The sequence below is a fragment of the Cebus imitator genome, unplaced genomic scaffold, assembly GCF_001604975.1.
Source record: "Cebus imitator isolate Cc_AM_T3 unplaced genomic scaffold, Cebus_imitator-1.0 Scaffold106, whole genome shotgun sequence".
NCBI lineage: Eukaryota > Metazoa > Chordata > Mammalia > Primates > Cebidae > Cebus > Cebus imitator.
The window spans coordinates 5,201,418-5,218,547 of NW_016107421.1; the positions used below are offsets into that span (position 1 = coordinate 5,201,418).

Here is a 17,130-nt window from a genome sequence, read left to right on the forward strand (position 1 = left end):
GGGGGCAGTGTGGATGGTTTTGGGGACAGTGTAGATGGTGGCGGGGACAGCGTGGATGGTGTTGGGGACAGTGTAGATGGTGGCGGGGACGGTGTAGATGGTGGCGGGGACAGCGTGGATGGTGGGGGGCAGTGTGGATGGTGTTGGGGACAGTGTAGATGGTGGGGGGCAGTGTGCATGGTGGCGGGGACAGCGTGGATGGTAGGGGGGCAGTGTGGATGGTAGTGGGATCCATTCTGAGGCGTGGCTGTGAGGACTCCTCAAGAGACTAACTGGGACCAGGGTCCAGGCAAGGCCCATCTGGGTACCAGTCCTGGGGGTGGGGGCTGGGCAGGGAGGAGGTAGAGATCCAGGGGCCCCCAGCAGGGTGTGGTGGGTGGGGCTGCAGCCAGGCTAACGCCCCCTCCCACAGGGAGAGTCCTGAGGGACCCTGCACCCTCCACAGCCCCTCACTTATGCTGTAGCCTTGTGAGGGGTCACTGCCCCCAGAGGGAGAGAGTGAGGCTGGGTGAGAGGCAGGCGTGGGTCCCTCCAGCTGCCGCAGGGACCTACTCCAATTTCACAGATGGGCTCATTGAGGTTCAGAGAGGCATTGAGCCTGGGGCCCCTCAGAGTGGGGGAGCCCGCCCTGGCCACCCTGGTGATGGTGGCCGGTGCCCGTGCCCCCCGCAGATGCATGGAGTGTGATCGCCTCGCCCTTCCTGCCCAAGTACCTGTCCTCGCCACGCTGTGCCGCGCTGCATGGGGCGCTCTACCTCATCGGGGACAATACCAAGAAGGTCTACGTGTACGACCCCGGGGCCAACCTGTGGCAGAAGGTGGGTCCACCACCACGTGTGAGCCCTGCCCGGGACTCCTGACAGAGAGCCAGCCTGGGAAGTGAGGAGGGGGTGCCCACAGAGGGCCCACAATGAAGGGGGGGACACAGGCTGAGATCCCTCCAGGCTACAAGGTGACAGCAGTGCCCCGGCCCAAGTCCCCTTGAGGATAGGGGAGACAGTGACAGTGGGAGACATGGCTCAGGGTTGCTGGCCACTGGTGCTCTGTCCTTGCACGCCCAGCTTCCTACAGAGGGGTGGCCTGTCCGCCTTCTCAGGGAGCAAAACCAGGTTCAGCTGGAGGCTGCTATAGGGACAAGAGGGAATGCGTCCTCTGCCCCTGGTGGCCAAGCCAGGGAGGGGGTTCCTGAGCTGAGCGTGAGCTGAGAGCAGCCAGCCCTGTGGCTTTCCTGTTGTCCTAAGCAGCACCCCACCATGTCCCCCCTCTCTGACCATCAGTCCCTGAGGAAGGGGCGGGAGGTAGGCCTCTGGGCGGCCTCTGTGGTGGAGGGGGACAGTGCCCAGGAGGTTGGGCATGGGTATTGGCACCAAGCCAGATGCCAGGGCCTGCCCACCTAACCCAAGTCCTGCAGGCTGAGAAGGTGGCACTCCCTGCAGCCGCCCTCCAGGCTGCCAGCCTGGTGACAACAGTTCCTCTGCAGTCCTGCTGCCCACAGCTGTCCCCTGGCATCAGCGCTCAGCTGACCCAAGGGCCCCATTACAGCGGTGAGACAGGTGCGGGTGGGCCCTGCCAGGCCAGCGTGTACCCTCCCAGCTGGGCCACAGCCAGGCCTTCCTCCAGCCCAGGCCGTTGTCCCAGGCTCAGGGCCAGCATAGGAGGGCTCTGCCTTGCCCTCTCCAGGCCTGGGTCCCCATCTCTTCCCTGTCTTCATCTGCAGACAGACAGGCCTCCCGCTTCCCGCCCGCCCGGGCTCTTCCTGAAGCCGCAGCTCTCTCCAGCCTCTGGAAAGTTGCCAGCCCTCACCCCACAGCCCCTCTCAGGGGCACTCCCAAGGCCAGAGACTGAGCAGGGGGTGCAGAGGGGAGGCGAGGGGGCCCATCCATGGCGGGCTAGGCTCTCCCTGGGTGTCTCCTGTGAGACAGGGAAGCCTCAGTGAGGCCTCGAGTCAGGCACACTCCCCAGGAGGCAACTCTGGGCTCAGGCCCCGGGCCCCTTCTGACTGCAGGGGCAGACATGCCATCCCGAGGGATGAGGGTCAAGAGGGAAAGGGGCCTCCCCACTAAAAGAAGAGTCTGAGGAAGTGCGAGGGGCTGGGCGGGCTGCCCAGGGACTCTGCTCTGGTGCCCTGGAGGGGGTCTGGGCCAGGTGGCCGGCCATCCTCTCTGCCGCTCCCCGACCCTGCCGAGGGCACCCTCAGCCCTGCTCCCCGGCCTCCGCCTGCAGGACGCTAACCCGCTAACTGTGCTCAGGTGCAGTCCCAGCACAGCCTGCATGAGAATGGCGCACTGGTGCCACTGGGCGACGCGCTGTACGTGACGGGCGGCCGCTGGCAGGGCATGGAAGGCGACTACCACGTGGAGATGGAGGCCTATGACACGGTTCGGGACACCTGGACCCGCCACGGCGCCCTGCCCCGGCTCTGGCTCTACCACGGGGCCTCCGCCGTCTTCCTGGACATGTCCAAGTGGACGCAGCCCTTCAGCCCCGCCCAGGAGCACTAAGCCAGGGCGGGCTCCCCGGGGAGGGGCCCCCACAGCAGCCCCTCATGCCCTGTGGAACGGTCCCCTTTCATTTTTGCTTCTTTGTCCACTTGGAGATACCGTTCCTTCCAGGGCTTAGGCTGGGCTCGGGCCACCAGGGGTGATGAGATGGCACGGCTCAGGGGACACAGCCTTGGTCTCTGCAGCCACCGTACTCCGAGCTGAGCAGTGACAAGGGTCTGAGTGCTGCACGCCAGAATAACAGGGACAGGAAGCTCTGCTGCCCGGGGGTTGCTGAGACCTCCGAGAGAGGAGCGGGGGCCGGCCAGCGTTCCCAGAGCTCGTGCGCTCCGCTCCTGCCCTGGGTCCCAGCAGGGGCTTCGGGAGCAGTTACATGAATGTAGGTGAACACAGAGTGTCCAGGAAACTGAGGCTGCCGGGGAGGGCAGGCCCTGGAGATGGGGTCAGCACCAGGTCCTCGTGGGCCTGCTTCTGCCTGGCTCACAGCAGCGTGACTGGGCCGGCCACCTGCCCTCTCTAGGCTTCAAGCTCCGCGTCCATCACACACGGGGCTGGCTGCATGGGCTTTGGGTCCCCACACAGCCTCTGCATGTTGGTGCTGTGGACAAAGGAGGCCGTCACCCAACTCTTGCACCCAGTGGGCAGCGCCCACAGAGGCCCCAGGAAGGAGGGAGGAGGGTGTGGGGCAGGGCCGGAGGGCCCCAGGGAGGTGAGCAGGAGAGGCTGCTCTCGAGAGGGATGGCCTCCTTCTCTGTGTCAGAACAAAGGCTTTTCATCAGAATGAAATTTTCCACCGGGAGACTCTTGGGTGCGTTGGTGGCAGCCTCCTGAGGGTGGGGGTAGCATCTGATGGGCCCCCTGCCGGCTGCAGCCCGACTCTGGCTGGCTCAGGCTCCCAGTGCTTCTCCCCCATCCTGAATGAGGCACCCACCTTTGTAGCTAAGGAGACAGTGAAGGACTGTCCCTGGGTGCCCAGTGGCATGTCCTCACTGCTACAGGCCCCACCCTGGCACATGGGGCTAGAAGTCAGGAGTCAGGCCCGGCCAGGCACAGGCTCTGGCACTGCCCTGAGGAGGCCTTGGACAGCTCCCATCTCCCGCCAGATCCAGGTTTCCTCTCCAGGGCCAGCCCATGGCTTCCTCCTTGAACCACCCCCTCCCCTGGGGACCAGAGGGACCTCTGATATCCTTAGGTTCTGAGGATAGGAACTCCCGGGTCTCTGGAGCTTTCATAGATAGGGATCCACTTTGCTCTCTGACCGGACCTCTTATACCCCCCCCCCTTTTTTTTTAAGATGGAGTCTCGATCTTGTCACCCAGGCTGCAGTGCAGTGGTGAGACCTTGGCTCACTGCAACTTCTGCCTCCCTGGTTCAAGCGATTCTCCTGCCTCAGCTTCTCAAGTAGCTGAGATTACAGGCACCCGCCACCACACCTGGCTAATTTTGTATTTTTAGTAGAGACAGGATTTCACCATTTTGGCCAGGCTGGTCTCGAACTCCTGACCTTGTGATCTGCCCACCTTGGCATCCCAAAGTGCTGGGATTACAGGGAGTGGGCTGAGTGCAGTGAGAAGTGAGTTGACCCCGCACTCAGGGAGAATCTTTTGGGAGAAGAGAGTTGACCCTGGAGGGCCATACAGGGTGAGGCCTCTGGGTGCTTCCAAAGGAACAAGAGCCGGGAGCTGAGACCTTCGGTGGCAGGTGGGTTGGATGAAGCAAGGGTGAGCGTTTCTGGGGCCCTGGGCTCTGTTTCCATGTGGAAATCCGAAATGTTTTCTAGACAGTGATGGAAGGAGGTCAGCCAAAGGGCTGTTTAAAAACAAAGCCTCCATGTAAACCATTTCTGCAAAAATATTTTAAATAAAACTGAAGACACAAAATGTCAAAATAGGCTGACTTTGATCACAAAGTAGCCAAAAGGGCCGCATGCCAGAGCAAGGCCCGCTGTCCACCCCTGCACACCCTGTGGGAATACAGGCGGCTTCGGGTGGAGGGCACCAGCCTCTCCAGGGCCTGGCTCCCAGCTTTGAGGTGCCAAAGTGCACCTCGCCCAATCAGCTGGCTCTTGATTCAGGGGGCCGCTGCACCCTGCAGGGCCCCAGGAGGAAAGAGGCGCCTGCTGGGCATTCAGGTGAGTGGCTGAGGAGAGTTTCCTGACGGCCTTTCCCCATGCTGTGGGCAGGGTGAAGGGAGCGCAGCGGCTGGAGAGGCGTCCCAGGACAGTGGCAGTGAGGAGCGCCACCCCTTCTATCTTGGGGGAAGGGAAAGGGCAGACAGAGACTCCAGGGAGCTCCTGAGAGAGGGCCTTGGCAAGAGGACGCAGCTACCACCCCTGTGGTGGGGCTGGGAGGAGGTGGCAGAGCCCAGTCCCCCCCCTCCCTCTGGCCTGTCCCCTGTCTCCCACCAGTGCCTCCTACGGGCCAAATCCAACCAGGATCCAGAGGGAAGAGAGGCCAGTGACAGGCTGTAGTGGCCACTCAGGGACAGAGAACAGGTGGAGAAGGTGGCCAGAAGGTCCAGCACTCGTCACCCACTTGAGAGCTTTGCATGGAGAGACGCTGAGGCACTCATTCACTAAGGGACATCACAGGGCAGCCAAGGCATCCCCTCCCGTCATCAAAATCCCAGGCAAGCAAGGACTCGTGAGAAGGTGTGAGGCCAACACAGGCTTCTAGAAAGGGGAGTGCGTAGTCTTGGAACATGTGCAAAGCCCACAGGGGTGTGCGGGTGAAACCCACCTCTCCTGCCCCACGTGCTCATGTTGTCCAGGTAGGTGCGTGGTGTTTTTCCCACAGAGGATGCTGGGTAAACTGAGGCTCCTTAGCCTTCAGTGAGCACACAGGGCCCTCAGCCAGGCCCAGCACTGCCAGCTCTAACTCAGCTCCCCTGGGTCCCCAGCCGAGCTCGGGCCTATGCACGCTTCCAGCCACTTCCATCGGACCTGAGTTTTCCAACACCTCCCAGACAGGCCCGTTTATTACCTGGCATCTTCCCTGTTCAGGCAGGGACAGTGGTTGCTGGGATCAGGCCACTGACACCCTCGTGTGGCTGTGATTAAATGGACTGGTCACCTGACAGCTTTCCATAGTCAGTGTAGACCATGACGTAGTTTGGAGATGTGTCCCCTCCGACTCTCCCCGGTGCTGGAGGTGGGCCTGGTGGAGGCATCTCAGTCATGGGGGCAGATCCCTCATGCATAGCGTGGTGCAGTAATGGTGGTGCGTTCACAGACGGCTGATCGTCGGAGAGCCTGGCACCTCCGCCACTCTCCCTTACTCCCTCACCGTGTGACACCTGCTCCCCTTCCCCTCCTGCCAAGAGGGGAAACTTCCTGAGGCCTCAGCAGAAGCAGATGCTGGCGCCATGCTTCCTGTACACCCTGCAGAACTGTAAGCCAAATAAATCTCTTTTCTTTATAAATTACCCAGCCTCAGGTTTTCCTTTATAGCAAGAAAACAGACAGATACAGGCCACTACCTGAGCTGGCTGGGCAATCAGTTGATCCAGTTGAAAGCCAGCGCACGGATGGAGAATGGGCCAAGGCCTAAGAAGAGAGGGCCACATACACAGGTAAGATGTCTGCACCTCCGGGCTGTCGCTCGCCTTCCATCCCATGCCCAGCACAGTGCCAGCTGCTTGGTCTGAAGTGCAGCTGCTGGTGCTGTGTGTGCTGCTGCTTCTCCTGGGCTCTGTGGCACCGGGTACATGGCAGCGCAGCCAGGCGAGTGGCTGTCACTGTGAGGCGGACTAGGACAGGAATCTCCATGGGGTAGTGTCCTGTTTGGAACAGACTCCACAAGCCATCGTGACTCCCTCAGAAGCCAGGGTGACTTGGATCACAGTCACATTTAAGAATGTGATTCTTTCCAAAATGGTATTGCATTCAACCGAGAGGTGAGTTAAAGATGATTCTTTTAATTAATCTATTAAAATCATGTAGATAATTAGCAGAAAACTCAAGAGACTCTCTGGGCAGAAGTGAGAAAGAACTGTCCCCCGTGAGACCCGAGACTGCCCACACACCCATGCAGGAGGCCACGGCGGATTCCGAGGACTCAGCCTGGTACCCGGCATGTCGCAGGAACTGCGCAAATGCTCACTTAACTGAACTCAATCTGTGGGTTCTCCAGAGCAACTGACCTCAAGTTGTAGGGGCCAGACCCGGATGTGGCTTCATTTGGTGGCTCCATGACCTTGGGCCAATCCCAAGATCTGAGCCTCAGTTTCCTCATCTGTGCAATGGGGATAATCACATGATTTACAAATTAGATGATGCCGTGGGCTTGCTTGAAGGCCCGGTAAACAGCGAAGGCTGCCCACCTGGGCCTTGGGAGGTCACACAACAAGCTGACTTCACGCTCCCACTGTTTTCGGGGTAAAGGAAGCTTTTATTCCCATGACTTCATCGGCAAAGGTCCTTCCTCTGGAGGAAGAGAGCAGAGTGGGAACAGCTTAGCTGCATGAGGCTGCTGGGAAGCCAGGCCCAGGCCGTGACATGAGGGCCCAAGAATGAGGATTAGATTTCAGTCAGGCGTGAAGGCGCGTGGGGGAGGTGCCTCCTGCTCCAATGATCCCATTCTGCGGCCACTCATTCAGCCCTTCCACCCTGGGACACACTGACCCGCCTGATGCCAGCCCCGCTTCTGACCCGTGGGCTGCCTCTGCAGGGAAGGCCCCCATTTCTGGTGCTCCTTGATCTGTGTGATTCTTTGCTAAGCTCCACCTTCCTCTGAGTGAAAGCCACTTTGAAATGTGACCACAGGCCATGCAGGGGCCCCACCTGAAGCCCCTGGCCTCTTTGCTGTCCGCCCCCAGCCCAGGCAGTGCCATCCCCTCGTGACTGTTACAGAAGGCTGCCCCGGCACCAGAACCGATTTGATTTGGGCCCTCTGGCAGGGCCTGTGACATCACTAGGATTGTTCATTGTTTGGGAAAATAACTTTTTCACATGGCAACAGCCCCTGTCTTCAATGCTGGCCTGAAAGCTGGGCCCCCCACTGTGAAGTGAAATGACATCACACCAGTATCTTAAGGGTCATGTTCCCCAAATCGGGACACCTCATCCCTGCGTGTTCTCAGTGTTGCCAGCAGTGGCAGAGCCTGAGCCTCACCTTCCCAGGGCTTGGGAGGGGCCAAACAGCCTCCACCTTGAGCCATAGGGCAGCCAGGGCCCCGAAGGGAATTCAGGCTGTGGGATGCCCACTACCCACAGGGAAAAGACAGGGCCTCGCTTTCTGTAGCAATGCTCCAACTCATCCTGGATCTCTTATTTCACACCAACTAGAATAGGGAGAACCCTGACGAGCAAACCTTAGACTATGGAGATGTAACCTGCCTAGTGGGCAGGAGTGCCCCTCCAGCCCCATGCCCGCTCTGCCCATGGGCTTCGTCCTGGCCAAGCTGCCTACTTCTCTGGGCTAATTGGTGGGAAATGGGATGAGGTGCTGATGTGGATGAGCTTTTCCAGAAGCGAGAAGGTACCATTCACACAGCTGCACCTCCTGGGGACAGGAGCCCCTCTCTACCAGCAGAATACAGGAAAGCATCCCACGCCAGGTGCTGTGGGCCACAGACACGGTCCCTCTGAATAAGTGAAACCGAACGAAATGTTAACACATTACACTGAAGGTGCATGTCACATTCAGACATGTCACGACAAAGTTCCATACATCAGGCTTCTTAATAGACATTCCAATGGAACCAGACACGAAAACCCACCAGAGGAACCCTTCGTGCTTTGAGGGCTTTAAAACATCCCCGTTATATGCATGAATTTGGGAGCAAATGTCCTTAATTGTAACAAACCTGCAGAATATTCGCAGGTGGAGTAAGTTCGGATATCTTGCTGGGCACATATGACCTCAGCCAGTGTTTCTCATATTTCTCAAATGTTTTCCTAAAGACTTGCTTTTCTTTTTTTGAGACAGAGTCTTGCTCTTTTGCCAGGCGCCAGGCTGGAGTGCAGTGGCACGAGCTCAGCTCACTGCAACCTCCGCCACCCAGCTTCAAGCAATTCTGCCTCAGCCTCCGGAGTAGCTGGGATTACAGGCACCTGCCACCATGCCTGGCTAAGTTTTGTATTTTTAGTAGAGACAGGGTTTCACCATGTTGTTCAGGCTGGTCTTGAACTCCTGACCCTCAAGTGATCCACCTACCTCCACCTCCCAAAGTGTTGAGGTTATAGGCGGGCCCATTTGTGGCTTTTAAAGGCAGGACTTCTCTCTAGCATCCTCACCTGCCATTCAAAGACATCTTCATAGAGTAAGTCTATGGGACTTGCCGAGCCCTGCGGGACAGATTCTCATGCGGGGCAGGGCATGCTTTTCTTTAAACACCCACTCCACCCAACTCGACACCATTCCCATATCCTATGAGAAAAGAGGTGGATCACAGGGAATGATCGCCTTCTGATCCCATGCTTTTCCTGAAGTATGAGGTACTTCCTGGTTTCTCCACCTGCCAGGCACGAAGCCAGCCAGGTGGAACGCATGAGTGGCCAGAAAAGGCAGGTGACAAGGGCCAGCTTGCGTCTGAGGACTGACCTTGGCCCATCCCCCAAGCCTGGGGGGGGCACCCCCTACCCCTTTCAGTGCCTGCTGCCACATCCTGTGAACCAGGACAGGGGGAGGCCTCCGCTTCCCCAGAGGCCTCTTCTCCAAAGAGGTGAACAGCCACCCTGGGTGTGAGTGGGGGGGCATTTCTACTTCTCCTGCTCTTTAACAAAAAGCCCTGTGTATCATCAGGGGCAGGTGCCTGCCGGGCTGGGGCGAGCAAGCCAGGTGTGCGACCCTCCTTGGCTTAGCATCCCGTGGGGGGCAGATAGCCAAAAGGGCATGTGATATAACAAAGCCAGGGGTGGGATGGGGCTGGGGTCTTTCCTGGGAGGGCGCCCAGAGGCCTCTCTGCCACCTTCTCCAAGGCCTGCAGGGTCTATCTGCCTCTGGGGACACTGACCCTGGTGGGCGGTGGGCAGACTGGCTTCTGGTCTGGTCTGTCCCCACACCCCTGTTAGGGCACAACAGGGGTCAGTTCTCCCAGCCCAGGCCACGGTCCGCCTCATCAGGGCAGGGCGGCTGTCCTGAGTTCTTTCTTGGCGTCCCCTCGGTCCCTGCAGGTGCACTGGGTGCGGAAGAACAGTGAGTCCCTGCGCTCAGAGCACCCCAGGTATAGAGAGAAGGCCCGGAAGGGGGAGTTCCTGCCTGGGAAAGGGGCGCGGAGAAGGGGCCCTGAGGGTCTCCCGGCTCCGATTTTGCTCTATTCGTGTCGCAGAGGCCTGGGCTTCGCGGGGCGCGGCCTGGAGAATGGGAAGGGGGTACCTCAGGGGTCCCTGCAGAGGACGTGGGTGACGGAGAGGGAAGAGAGGATGCCTCGGGCTGGGTGGGACAAGGCAGCGCCTGGCTCCCGGGGCTGAGGGTCCAGGGCCGGGAGAAGGGGCGTCTGCTCCCCAGGAAGCAGAAGCGCGGGACAGCGCGAAGGAGGGACCCCAGCACCGGGGTAGCGCCCAGCAGGGGAACACCCCTCCCTGTCCCCTCCCGCACCGCCCAGCGCGGACACGCCCCCATCCCCCTGCAGCGCGCGCGGGAGCCGGGAGGGGGCGCGGGCGGGCGCGCGGTCTCGGGCGAGGCGGGGGATTCAAGCGCGTTATAAGGCGAGGAGCCCGGGACGCCCGAGACGCCGCGCTCGGAGCCACGAGGGACCCGCCGCCCGCATGGCCCCGGCCCGCCGCCCCGCCGGAGCCCGCCTGCTGCTGCTCTACGCGGGCCTGCTGGCCGCCGCCGCGGGCCTGGGCTCCCCGGAGCCTGGGGCGCCCTCGAGGGGTCGCGCCCGCGAGGAGCCGCCGCCGGGGAACGAGCTGCCCCGGGGCCCCGGGGAGAGCCGCGCGGGGCTGGCCGCCCATCCGCCGGTAAGACGCCGGGGTCCGCTCCGGACCCAGCCCGAGCCCGCAAGCCCCGGCCCGGGGCGGCTGCGGCGGGCGGGGAGGCCAGGCCCGCGCTCACCCCGAGAGCGGCAGCAACGCCCGACTCCGGGGCTCCGGGCTCCGCCGAGACTTAGGGCCTGGTCGGCGCCGCCCTCGGCCCGGCGGGGCGCTGCTGGGGGCAGCCTTGACCTTGGCTTTGGGGTGTTCTTCTACTTAAAGCAAGGTTCTGCTAGGTCGGCGGAAACCCCCTTTTCTTTTGGGCCAGAAAGGAAATTGAGAGCCAGCTAGGTAAAGTGTAAATGACTTGAGGAAATTGGGAAGAACGCGCTTGTAAAAAGTGTAAGAAATTACTGCCACCGCCCCCCCAATCTATGTGGCGCAATTCTCTGAAAAACAAAAACCTGCGGGTGTGGGGGCAGGGTGCTGTTCAGGGTGGGGAATGACTGGCTTTGCGTCGAGTGGCCTCTGGCCGGGAAGGGGTGATCTTGAGCTCTGCCCTGCCCCCTCCGCTTCTGGGTTTTGGAGCCTGGACTGCTGAGCAGAGGGTGGTCAGGTTAGGGAGGTGTGGCCCAGGCCTGGGGAGGGGACGGCTTCAGAGGAGCCCCAGTGTGGCCGGGCCTTGGGTCAGGGAGGCAGAGCTGCTCCAGGGAAGGTGGGTGGGCACAGGTGCTGTTTATCCCGAAGATGCTCAGGGCAGTAGAGGGGAGAGCCAGGAAGGATCTAGAGGGGGTGCGGGTGTAGCCAGCCCTGGGGGCCTCCGGAGTTCTCTATCCCAGCCCCACCACCCCCAGTCACTTCCCAAGGACTGAAGGTGCCCCCTCCCCCTGCAGTTGGCCAAACCACCCAGGTGGGCACAGCAGCCAAATGTCAGGGCACGGTCAGCAGGAGGCGGACAGGCTCAGGGGCTTCCAGGTGGAGTTTTGGCCTTGGACCCTGTTTGGGGGCACAAGGTGACACCAGAGGTCCTCCCAGGCTCCAAGGCTTGTTTCTGAGCGACCGCTCGTGGCCAGAACCAGGGCCCCACTGCTAGGGCCATCTCCTGGGACCCCAGCTAACATGGTTCTGTCTGTTACAGCTCTGCCCCCAAACCACACTGTGGTCAGAGTCCACCCACAGGCTACAGGTGCAGGCGGGAGGGTCAGCTGGGCACACCTCTCCTGGCCTGCCTGCTGAATCTTTGCAGCTGTTTCTGCTGACAGGGGCACCCTGAGGCTGTAAAGTGAAGAGGGTGGGGGGGGGGGTGGAGAGCCGCCAGCAGGTGGTGCAGTTAGCCCTGCAAGGCGCAGGGAGGCGCTGAGGGCCCTGGGCACCCTGGACCCTCTCTCCGTCCAACCACACAGCCTTCATCTTCCCACCACAGCACCCTGGCTTGTGCACTGGTCAGCCAGCTCCCAAAAGAAGGCCCTGGGTCCCCCCAGAGCAGCCAGGAACCAAGGGCAGTGACTTGGCAGCTGGCTCCGTCTCTGATAAAAGGGCATAGTCAGCTCCCCAAGTCAGCACCCATGACCTCATCTAAGCCCTCCTGGGTCGGTTTCCTTCCCAGCTGCAGCCTTGCCTGGAGCCCAGATAGCCCAGTGGGCCCGAGGCCTCTCCCAGGAAGGTTCTTCCCAAAACAGTGCTAAGTGGCAGCATCAGCATCAGTCAGGATGCAGCACACACAGGAATGGGGACTTCCAGAAGCATCACTGTCCGTGCTTGAGTCAGTGTCTCAGAAGTGCTGAGGAAGGGAACGTCCCATGCAGAGTCCTCACGTCACGACAGCTCGCCTGGTCCCCTCTCCCACTGGACTGTAACCAGAGGCGGCCATGAGGGCTGAATTTGCCTCCTTAGAACATCTGACAGTGGGGGATGGACAGAGGAGGGTTAGCTAGTAGGTGGGCTTCCTGATAATCACAGTTGCTTCTTCCTGAGCACCTGTGGGTGCCCCGGTGGTGGGATTCTCCTGGTGCCTGGAGGATGCTGTGGTCACCACAGCTTATCTGGAGGAAGGAGGCCTGGCAGTGCAGGCATTCACCCCGCACACCAGCCCTGCACCCCATCTTCCCTCCTTGCATCCTCGGTCTGCCTCTCCCATGAGAGCAAAGTCCAGGCCATGGTGAGGCCTGTTTAGGAGACCTCCATTAGGAGTCCTCCATGGGCTGGAAGAGAAGGTGTGAGGGGTGGGGGCCCCTTTGGGAGCTGCCTTTGAGGCGCTGCCTTTGAGGGCACCCCAGGTGACAAGGACCAGGGTCCCAGCGTGCAGAAGGCCACATAGTCACCTCCTGCAGTGTCCCACCTGCTTGGTGGGAGCCCAGTGAGGCCAAGCGCCCTGCTGGGCTGGCTGTGTTCCAGGAGCCCACGGATGAACGTGCACACAGCATCGACCCCCGGGACGCCTGGATGCTTTTCGTCAGGCAGAGTGACAAGGGTGTCAATGGCAAGAGGAGGAGCAGAGGCAAGGCCAAGAAGCTGAAGGTGAGCCCGGCATCCCGTCAGCACCAGGCCGCGGGGAGCTGTTTCCTCGCTCCTCACCCACTCCCACTACATCCTGACCATTTCCAATGGCACACCCCTCATGCCTCAGCCTGGGGACAGAGAACACAGAGGAAGAACCCAGGCAGTCCCAAGGGGAGCCCAGAGTTAAGGGCCTGGTCCCAGCCCTTTTCCCATACCCCTAGAATGCCAGGTACTCGGTGGTTCCCTCTTTTCTCCTCCCTCTGTGTCCTGGCCCGGGAGGCTGGGTGACACCTTGCTCATGCCTGCAGGAGTGTCTGGCTCCCAGGGGCTAGGGGCATGGAGTCCTGGCGGCTGCAGGGCTCCCACACTCACTCAGCCTTGGGTCTTGGCCTGGGCAGAAATTTCACACTTGGTCCTGGAGCTGCCTCCTATTAGCCCCAAGAAGGCACATACGGGGTGCGGGCTTCTCGGTCTCCTGGGGACAATCTCACTGCCTGGGATCTGACCGCACCATGGGACGCCAGCTTGGAGCACATGAGGCAGGTGCATAGGCTGGGCTGTCCCCATGGCCTGGCCTCCCACCTCTGCCCCAGCCTCCTGACCCTGCCCTAAGCTCCTCCCTGAAGGGGGCTCACTGGCGTCTGTTTCGGGTCCCAACCCAGCCTAGTGGGGAGTTGCTGATGATGGTGGACCCAGGCCCAGTGCAGACCCTGAGATGCAAGTCCCCAAAAGCAGCCTGGCATTCCTCCCTCCAGGAGGCCTGGCCACAGGAGCGGCTTCCGCCCTCTGCTTCCCCCTCAGAGCAGAGCCCTCCCCGGCCCCAGAGCCCCCACCTCCAACACGGTCCTCGTGCTCACTCCAGGAGAAGCTTTCACTGTTTGAGGCTGGAGCCCATGAAGCTCTCTTGCCTGCCTCTCAGAGGCAAGAGCTTGCACAGGAGATGCCGGGGGTCCCAGCCTGCTCCTCTCGTGTCCTCACAGCCAAGGTTCCCTTTCAGTTCGGCTTGCCAGGGCCCCCTGGGCCACCCGGTCCCCAGGGCCCCCCAGGCCCCACCATCCCACCCGAGGCGCTGCTGAAGGAGTTCCAGCTGCTGCTGAAAGGTAGGGGTGTGCCCCGGTTCAGGCACCCACACACCCCTGTGAGCAGGGCCTTGGGATGGTGTCCCAAAGAGCCGACGGGGCCAACCTCGCACTTCAGCAGACACCCAAGGAGGTACCTGCTCCGGGCTGGACTCCAGAACAGTGGAGCTGGCCCAGGTCTGCCAATGGTCAGGGCTGAGGGGGTCTGGGGGTTGGGGGGCATGGCCAGGAGGAGGTTCCACAGAGGAAGGTTAACTTGGCTAGTGTGGCAGGTGCTCAGGGACCAGCGCCCCTGCCCCGCCTGGGAGTCGGTAGCCCAGCGAAAAGCAGAGGCTCGTATATGGGGCAGCACCGGGTGGAGCTCAGCCTGGTACCCACAGTCACCACTGGCGCGGGCTGGGGCAGCCTGTGCTGGAGGAGACAGAGCTGAGCCCAGCTGTGGAGTCCGCACTAAGGCCCACTGCAGAGCGCGGCTCACATTAGTCATTAGAATTGAGCTGGTTTTTCCTTCAGTTCAATGTCCTGTTGGTTTAAATATAGCACCTTCTGCGCTGAAGAACCTCCCTGTAATTTCCAGTGAAGCTGCTATCGCTTATTTTGCCCCCAGCTTATTTGAAAAATGTGGGTGGGGTAGAGGTGAGGCTGGAGGCCAAGGACGCTGGAGCACTTCTGCCCAAGCTTCCCAAAGCGTGAGGGAAACGGGAGCCACTGCGGGGTCAGGAAGCAAAGGCTCCAAGGCCTCGCCCCACCCCTGTTTGCGCCCGTCATTCGGGGCTGGACCCACACTGCAAGCGGGTGAGGGGTGCCCGGTGCACGGCCACAGCTCACTCTGTGCCAGGCGCGGTGCGGCAGCGGGAGCGCGCGGAGCCCAGACCCTGCACGCGCGGCCCCGCCGGGCCAGTTGCAGCAAGCCTCGCCCCGGTCTCCGCCACTGCCAGGGAGGATGATGATGACGCGGTGGAGGTCGTGCTGGCGCTGCTGGCTGCGTCCCGGGCCCCGGGGCCGCCACGCGTGGAGGCCGCCTTCCACTGCCGCCTGCGCCAGGACGTGTCGGTGGAGCGGCGTGTGCTGCACGAGCTTGGTGCCTACCACCTGGTGAGTGCGGGCGCACGAAAGGGGGGTGGGGCCGGCCAGGCAGAAGCCGGGGTGACTGTTCGTGCTCCCCACAGCCTGACGCCGAGGGTGCCTTCCACCGTGGCCCTGGCCTGAACTTGACCAGTGGCCAGTATAGGGCGCCCGTGACTGGCTTCTACGCGCTTACTGCCACGCTGCACGTAGGTGAGCCCCGGGGCGTGGGGGGACCACCCGCCCTGCCTCCAGCCCTTCCTTGCCGCCCTACTGCGTGACCACACCCCACTCTGCCCCGCAGTGCTCGGGGAACCGCCGAGGAGGGGGCCGCCGCGCCCCCGGGACCGCCTGCGCCTGCTCATCTGCATCCAGTCCCAGTGCCAGCGCAACGCGTGAGTGAGCCCCGACCCGGACCCCATACCCACGTGCACTCGGCCTCCACAAGCTCGGGGTGTTAAACAGCCACCATCCTGTTTAAACAGGCTTCCGCCCATTCCCACCCCACCATGGCCTGGTTGACTCCACCCTCCCTGGTCTCCCCGTTTACTTCTGCCCCCAATCAGGCCTTCTCTTCACAGCAAGCAGGAGCTGTTAAAAATGACCTTTTCCAGGAGTTCGAGGCCAGCCTGGCCAACATAGTGAAACTCCGTCTCTCTCTAAAATACAAAAATTAGCTGAGTGTGGTGCGCCTGTAATCCCAGCTACTCTGGAGGTTGAGGCAGGAGAATCACTTGAACCTGGGAGGTGGAGGTAGCAGTGAGCCGAGACCGTGCCATTGCATTCCAGCCTCCATGACAAGAGTGAGACTGTCTCAAACAAAACAAAAACCTTTCCAGGCCACTCCCTGCCCAGACGTTCACCTCCCCAGGTCCTAGGAGGCCCAGCTCCTCCCAGCCTCCTATCTCCTTCCCAACTTGGAGACTTTCATTCTGGGGCCCCAAGCACCGGTATTACTCCAAGTGGCCTCTCCTGACAGCTTTCTGGATGCCCCCTCCTCAGTGGCCCTCCCACCCCTCACCCAGGAACAGTGCAGATGCTCTGCAGATAGCTGGAGAAGATGGGAATGAATAGATCAAGTCCAAACTGCTTAGTCTGGCTTTGAACCCTCAGAGTGTGTTGGCCTGAACCAACTTTTAGCATCTCCTACCACCACACCCCCACTTCTGGGTCGTTTCCCATCTGAGCCAGGGCTCTGCTGCCCCTTGCTGGGCTCTGGCCTTGCCTTTCCCAATACTGCAGGCGCCTCTGGCCCTCTCTCTCCTTCCTCCTCTTGGGACTCAGTTCAGATACCACCTCCACTGGAAGGCCTGGCCAAGGTCAGGCACTTGGCTGGGCGTGTGTTGGCTGCTGGCAGGACTGTGTGTTGTGGGTGAAGCTGGTGGTGTCTTCTGGGGCAGACTGACCCTCTTTGTTTTGGCCACAGCTCCCTGGAGGCTGTCATGGGCCTGGAGAGGTGCTGTTAGGTGCTCAGGATCACCAGGAGCAGCACCCTCAGACTTCAGGCCTGGGACAGGGTCCAGGACATGCCAAGTGCCCACCTTGGTCTGGGCACAGCCAGGCTTCAACTCCTGATCTCCTTCCTCCTAACAGCCCTTCCCTGAGGGCGCTGCCCACTTGAGCAGCTGCTCTGCTCTGCATCCCGATATTCAGACTTCCCGAGCACCTCATAGAGGCCTGGTACTTCCGGCCACCACAGGCCTGTTTGAGGGACCAGTGGAGGGAGGGAATAGAGGAGAGCGCTCTGCCCAGGCTGACGCCCTGGGTCCCATGACTGGGAAGCCAGAGATGTTATTTTCCTACTAAAACCCTAAGTGATCATGTCTTTCTGGCACTGTGGGAATTTTGGCAAGTGGTAGAGAAACTGACATAAAGGTAGAATTTATTAATGAAGAAAAAAATTGAGTGCAGGTGTGTAGACTAACAGCTGCTCTTGAATTCTCCCAGAGTTTTGGGGAAGGTAGTGCTACTTGCCTAGTTTGCCCAAATTCACACAGCAGAGCCAGAAATGGAGGCCAGGCCATCCGGCTCCAGAGTCTGTGGTTGTCAGGAGAGCATCAGGGGTCCGTGTGGGTGCCGCACAGCGTGCTTGGTGAACACAGATGGTCTGTGCACCACCTGGATTTTTTTT

At 60.9% G+C, this 17,130-nt stretch overlaps 2 protein-coding genes across 4 annotated transcripts in view; both read left to right on the forward strand.

The window, feature by feature from the left end:
* KLHL30 (kelch like family member 30) overlaps positions 1-3,303 on the forward strand; it is a 13,062-nt gene extending 9,759 nt beyond the window's left edge. For all 3 annotated transcript variants that reach the window (XM_037741772.1, XM_017537808.1, XM_017537810.1), the window contains 2 exons: positions 673-818; positions 2,250-3,303. In XM_037741772.1, the coding sequence (XP_037597700.1) occupies positions 673-818; positions 2,250-2,501 (398 nt within the window). In that variant the 3' untranslated portion in view covers positions 2,502-3,303. The remainder of the gene's footprint in view (positions 1-672; positions 819-2,249) is intronic.
* Positions 3,304-11,637: 8,334 nt separating this feature from the next.
* Positions 11,638-16,465, forward strand: ERFE (erythroferrone). The gene is made up of 5 exons (XM_017537814.2): positions 11,638-13,955; positions 14,773-15,029; positions 15,104-15,212; positions 15,304-15,394; positions 16,426-16,465. Exons 1-5 carry the CDS (start codon positions 13,571-13,573, stop codon positions 16,463-16,465), a joined length of 882 nt encoding a protein of 293 aa, XP_017393303.1. The 5' UTR covers positions 11,638-13,570.
* Positions 16,466-17,130: the final 665 nt, after the last annotated feature.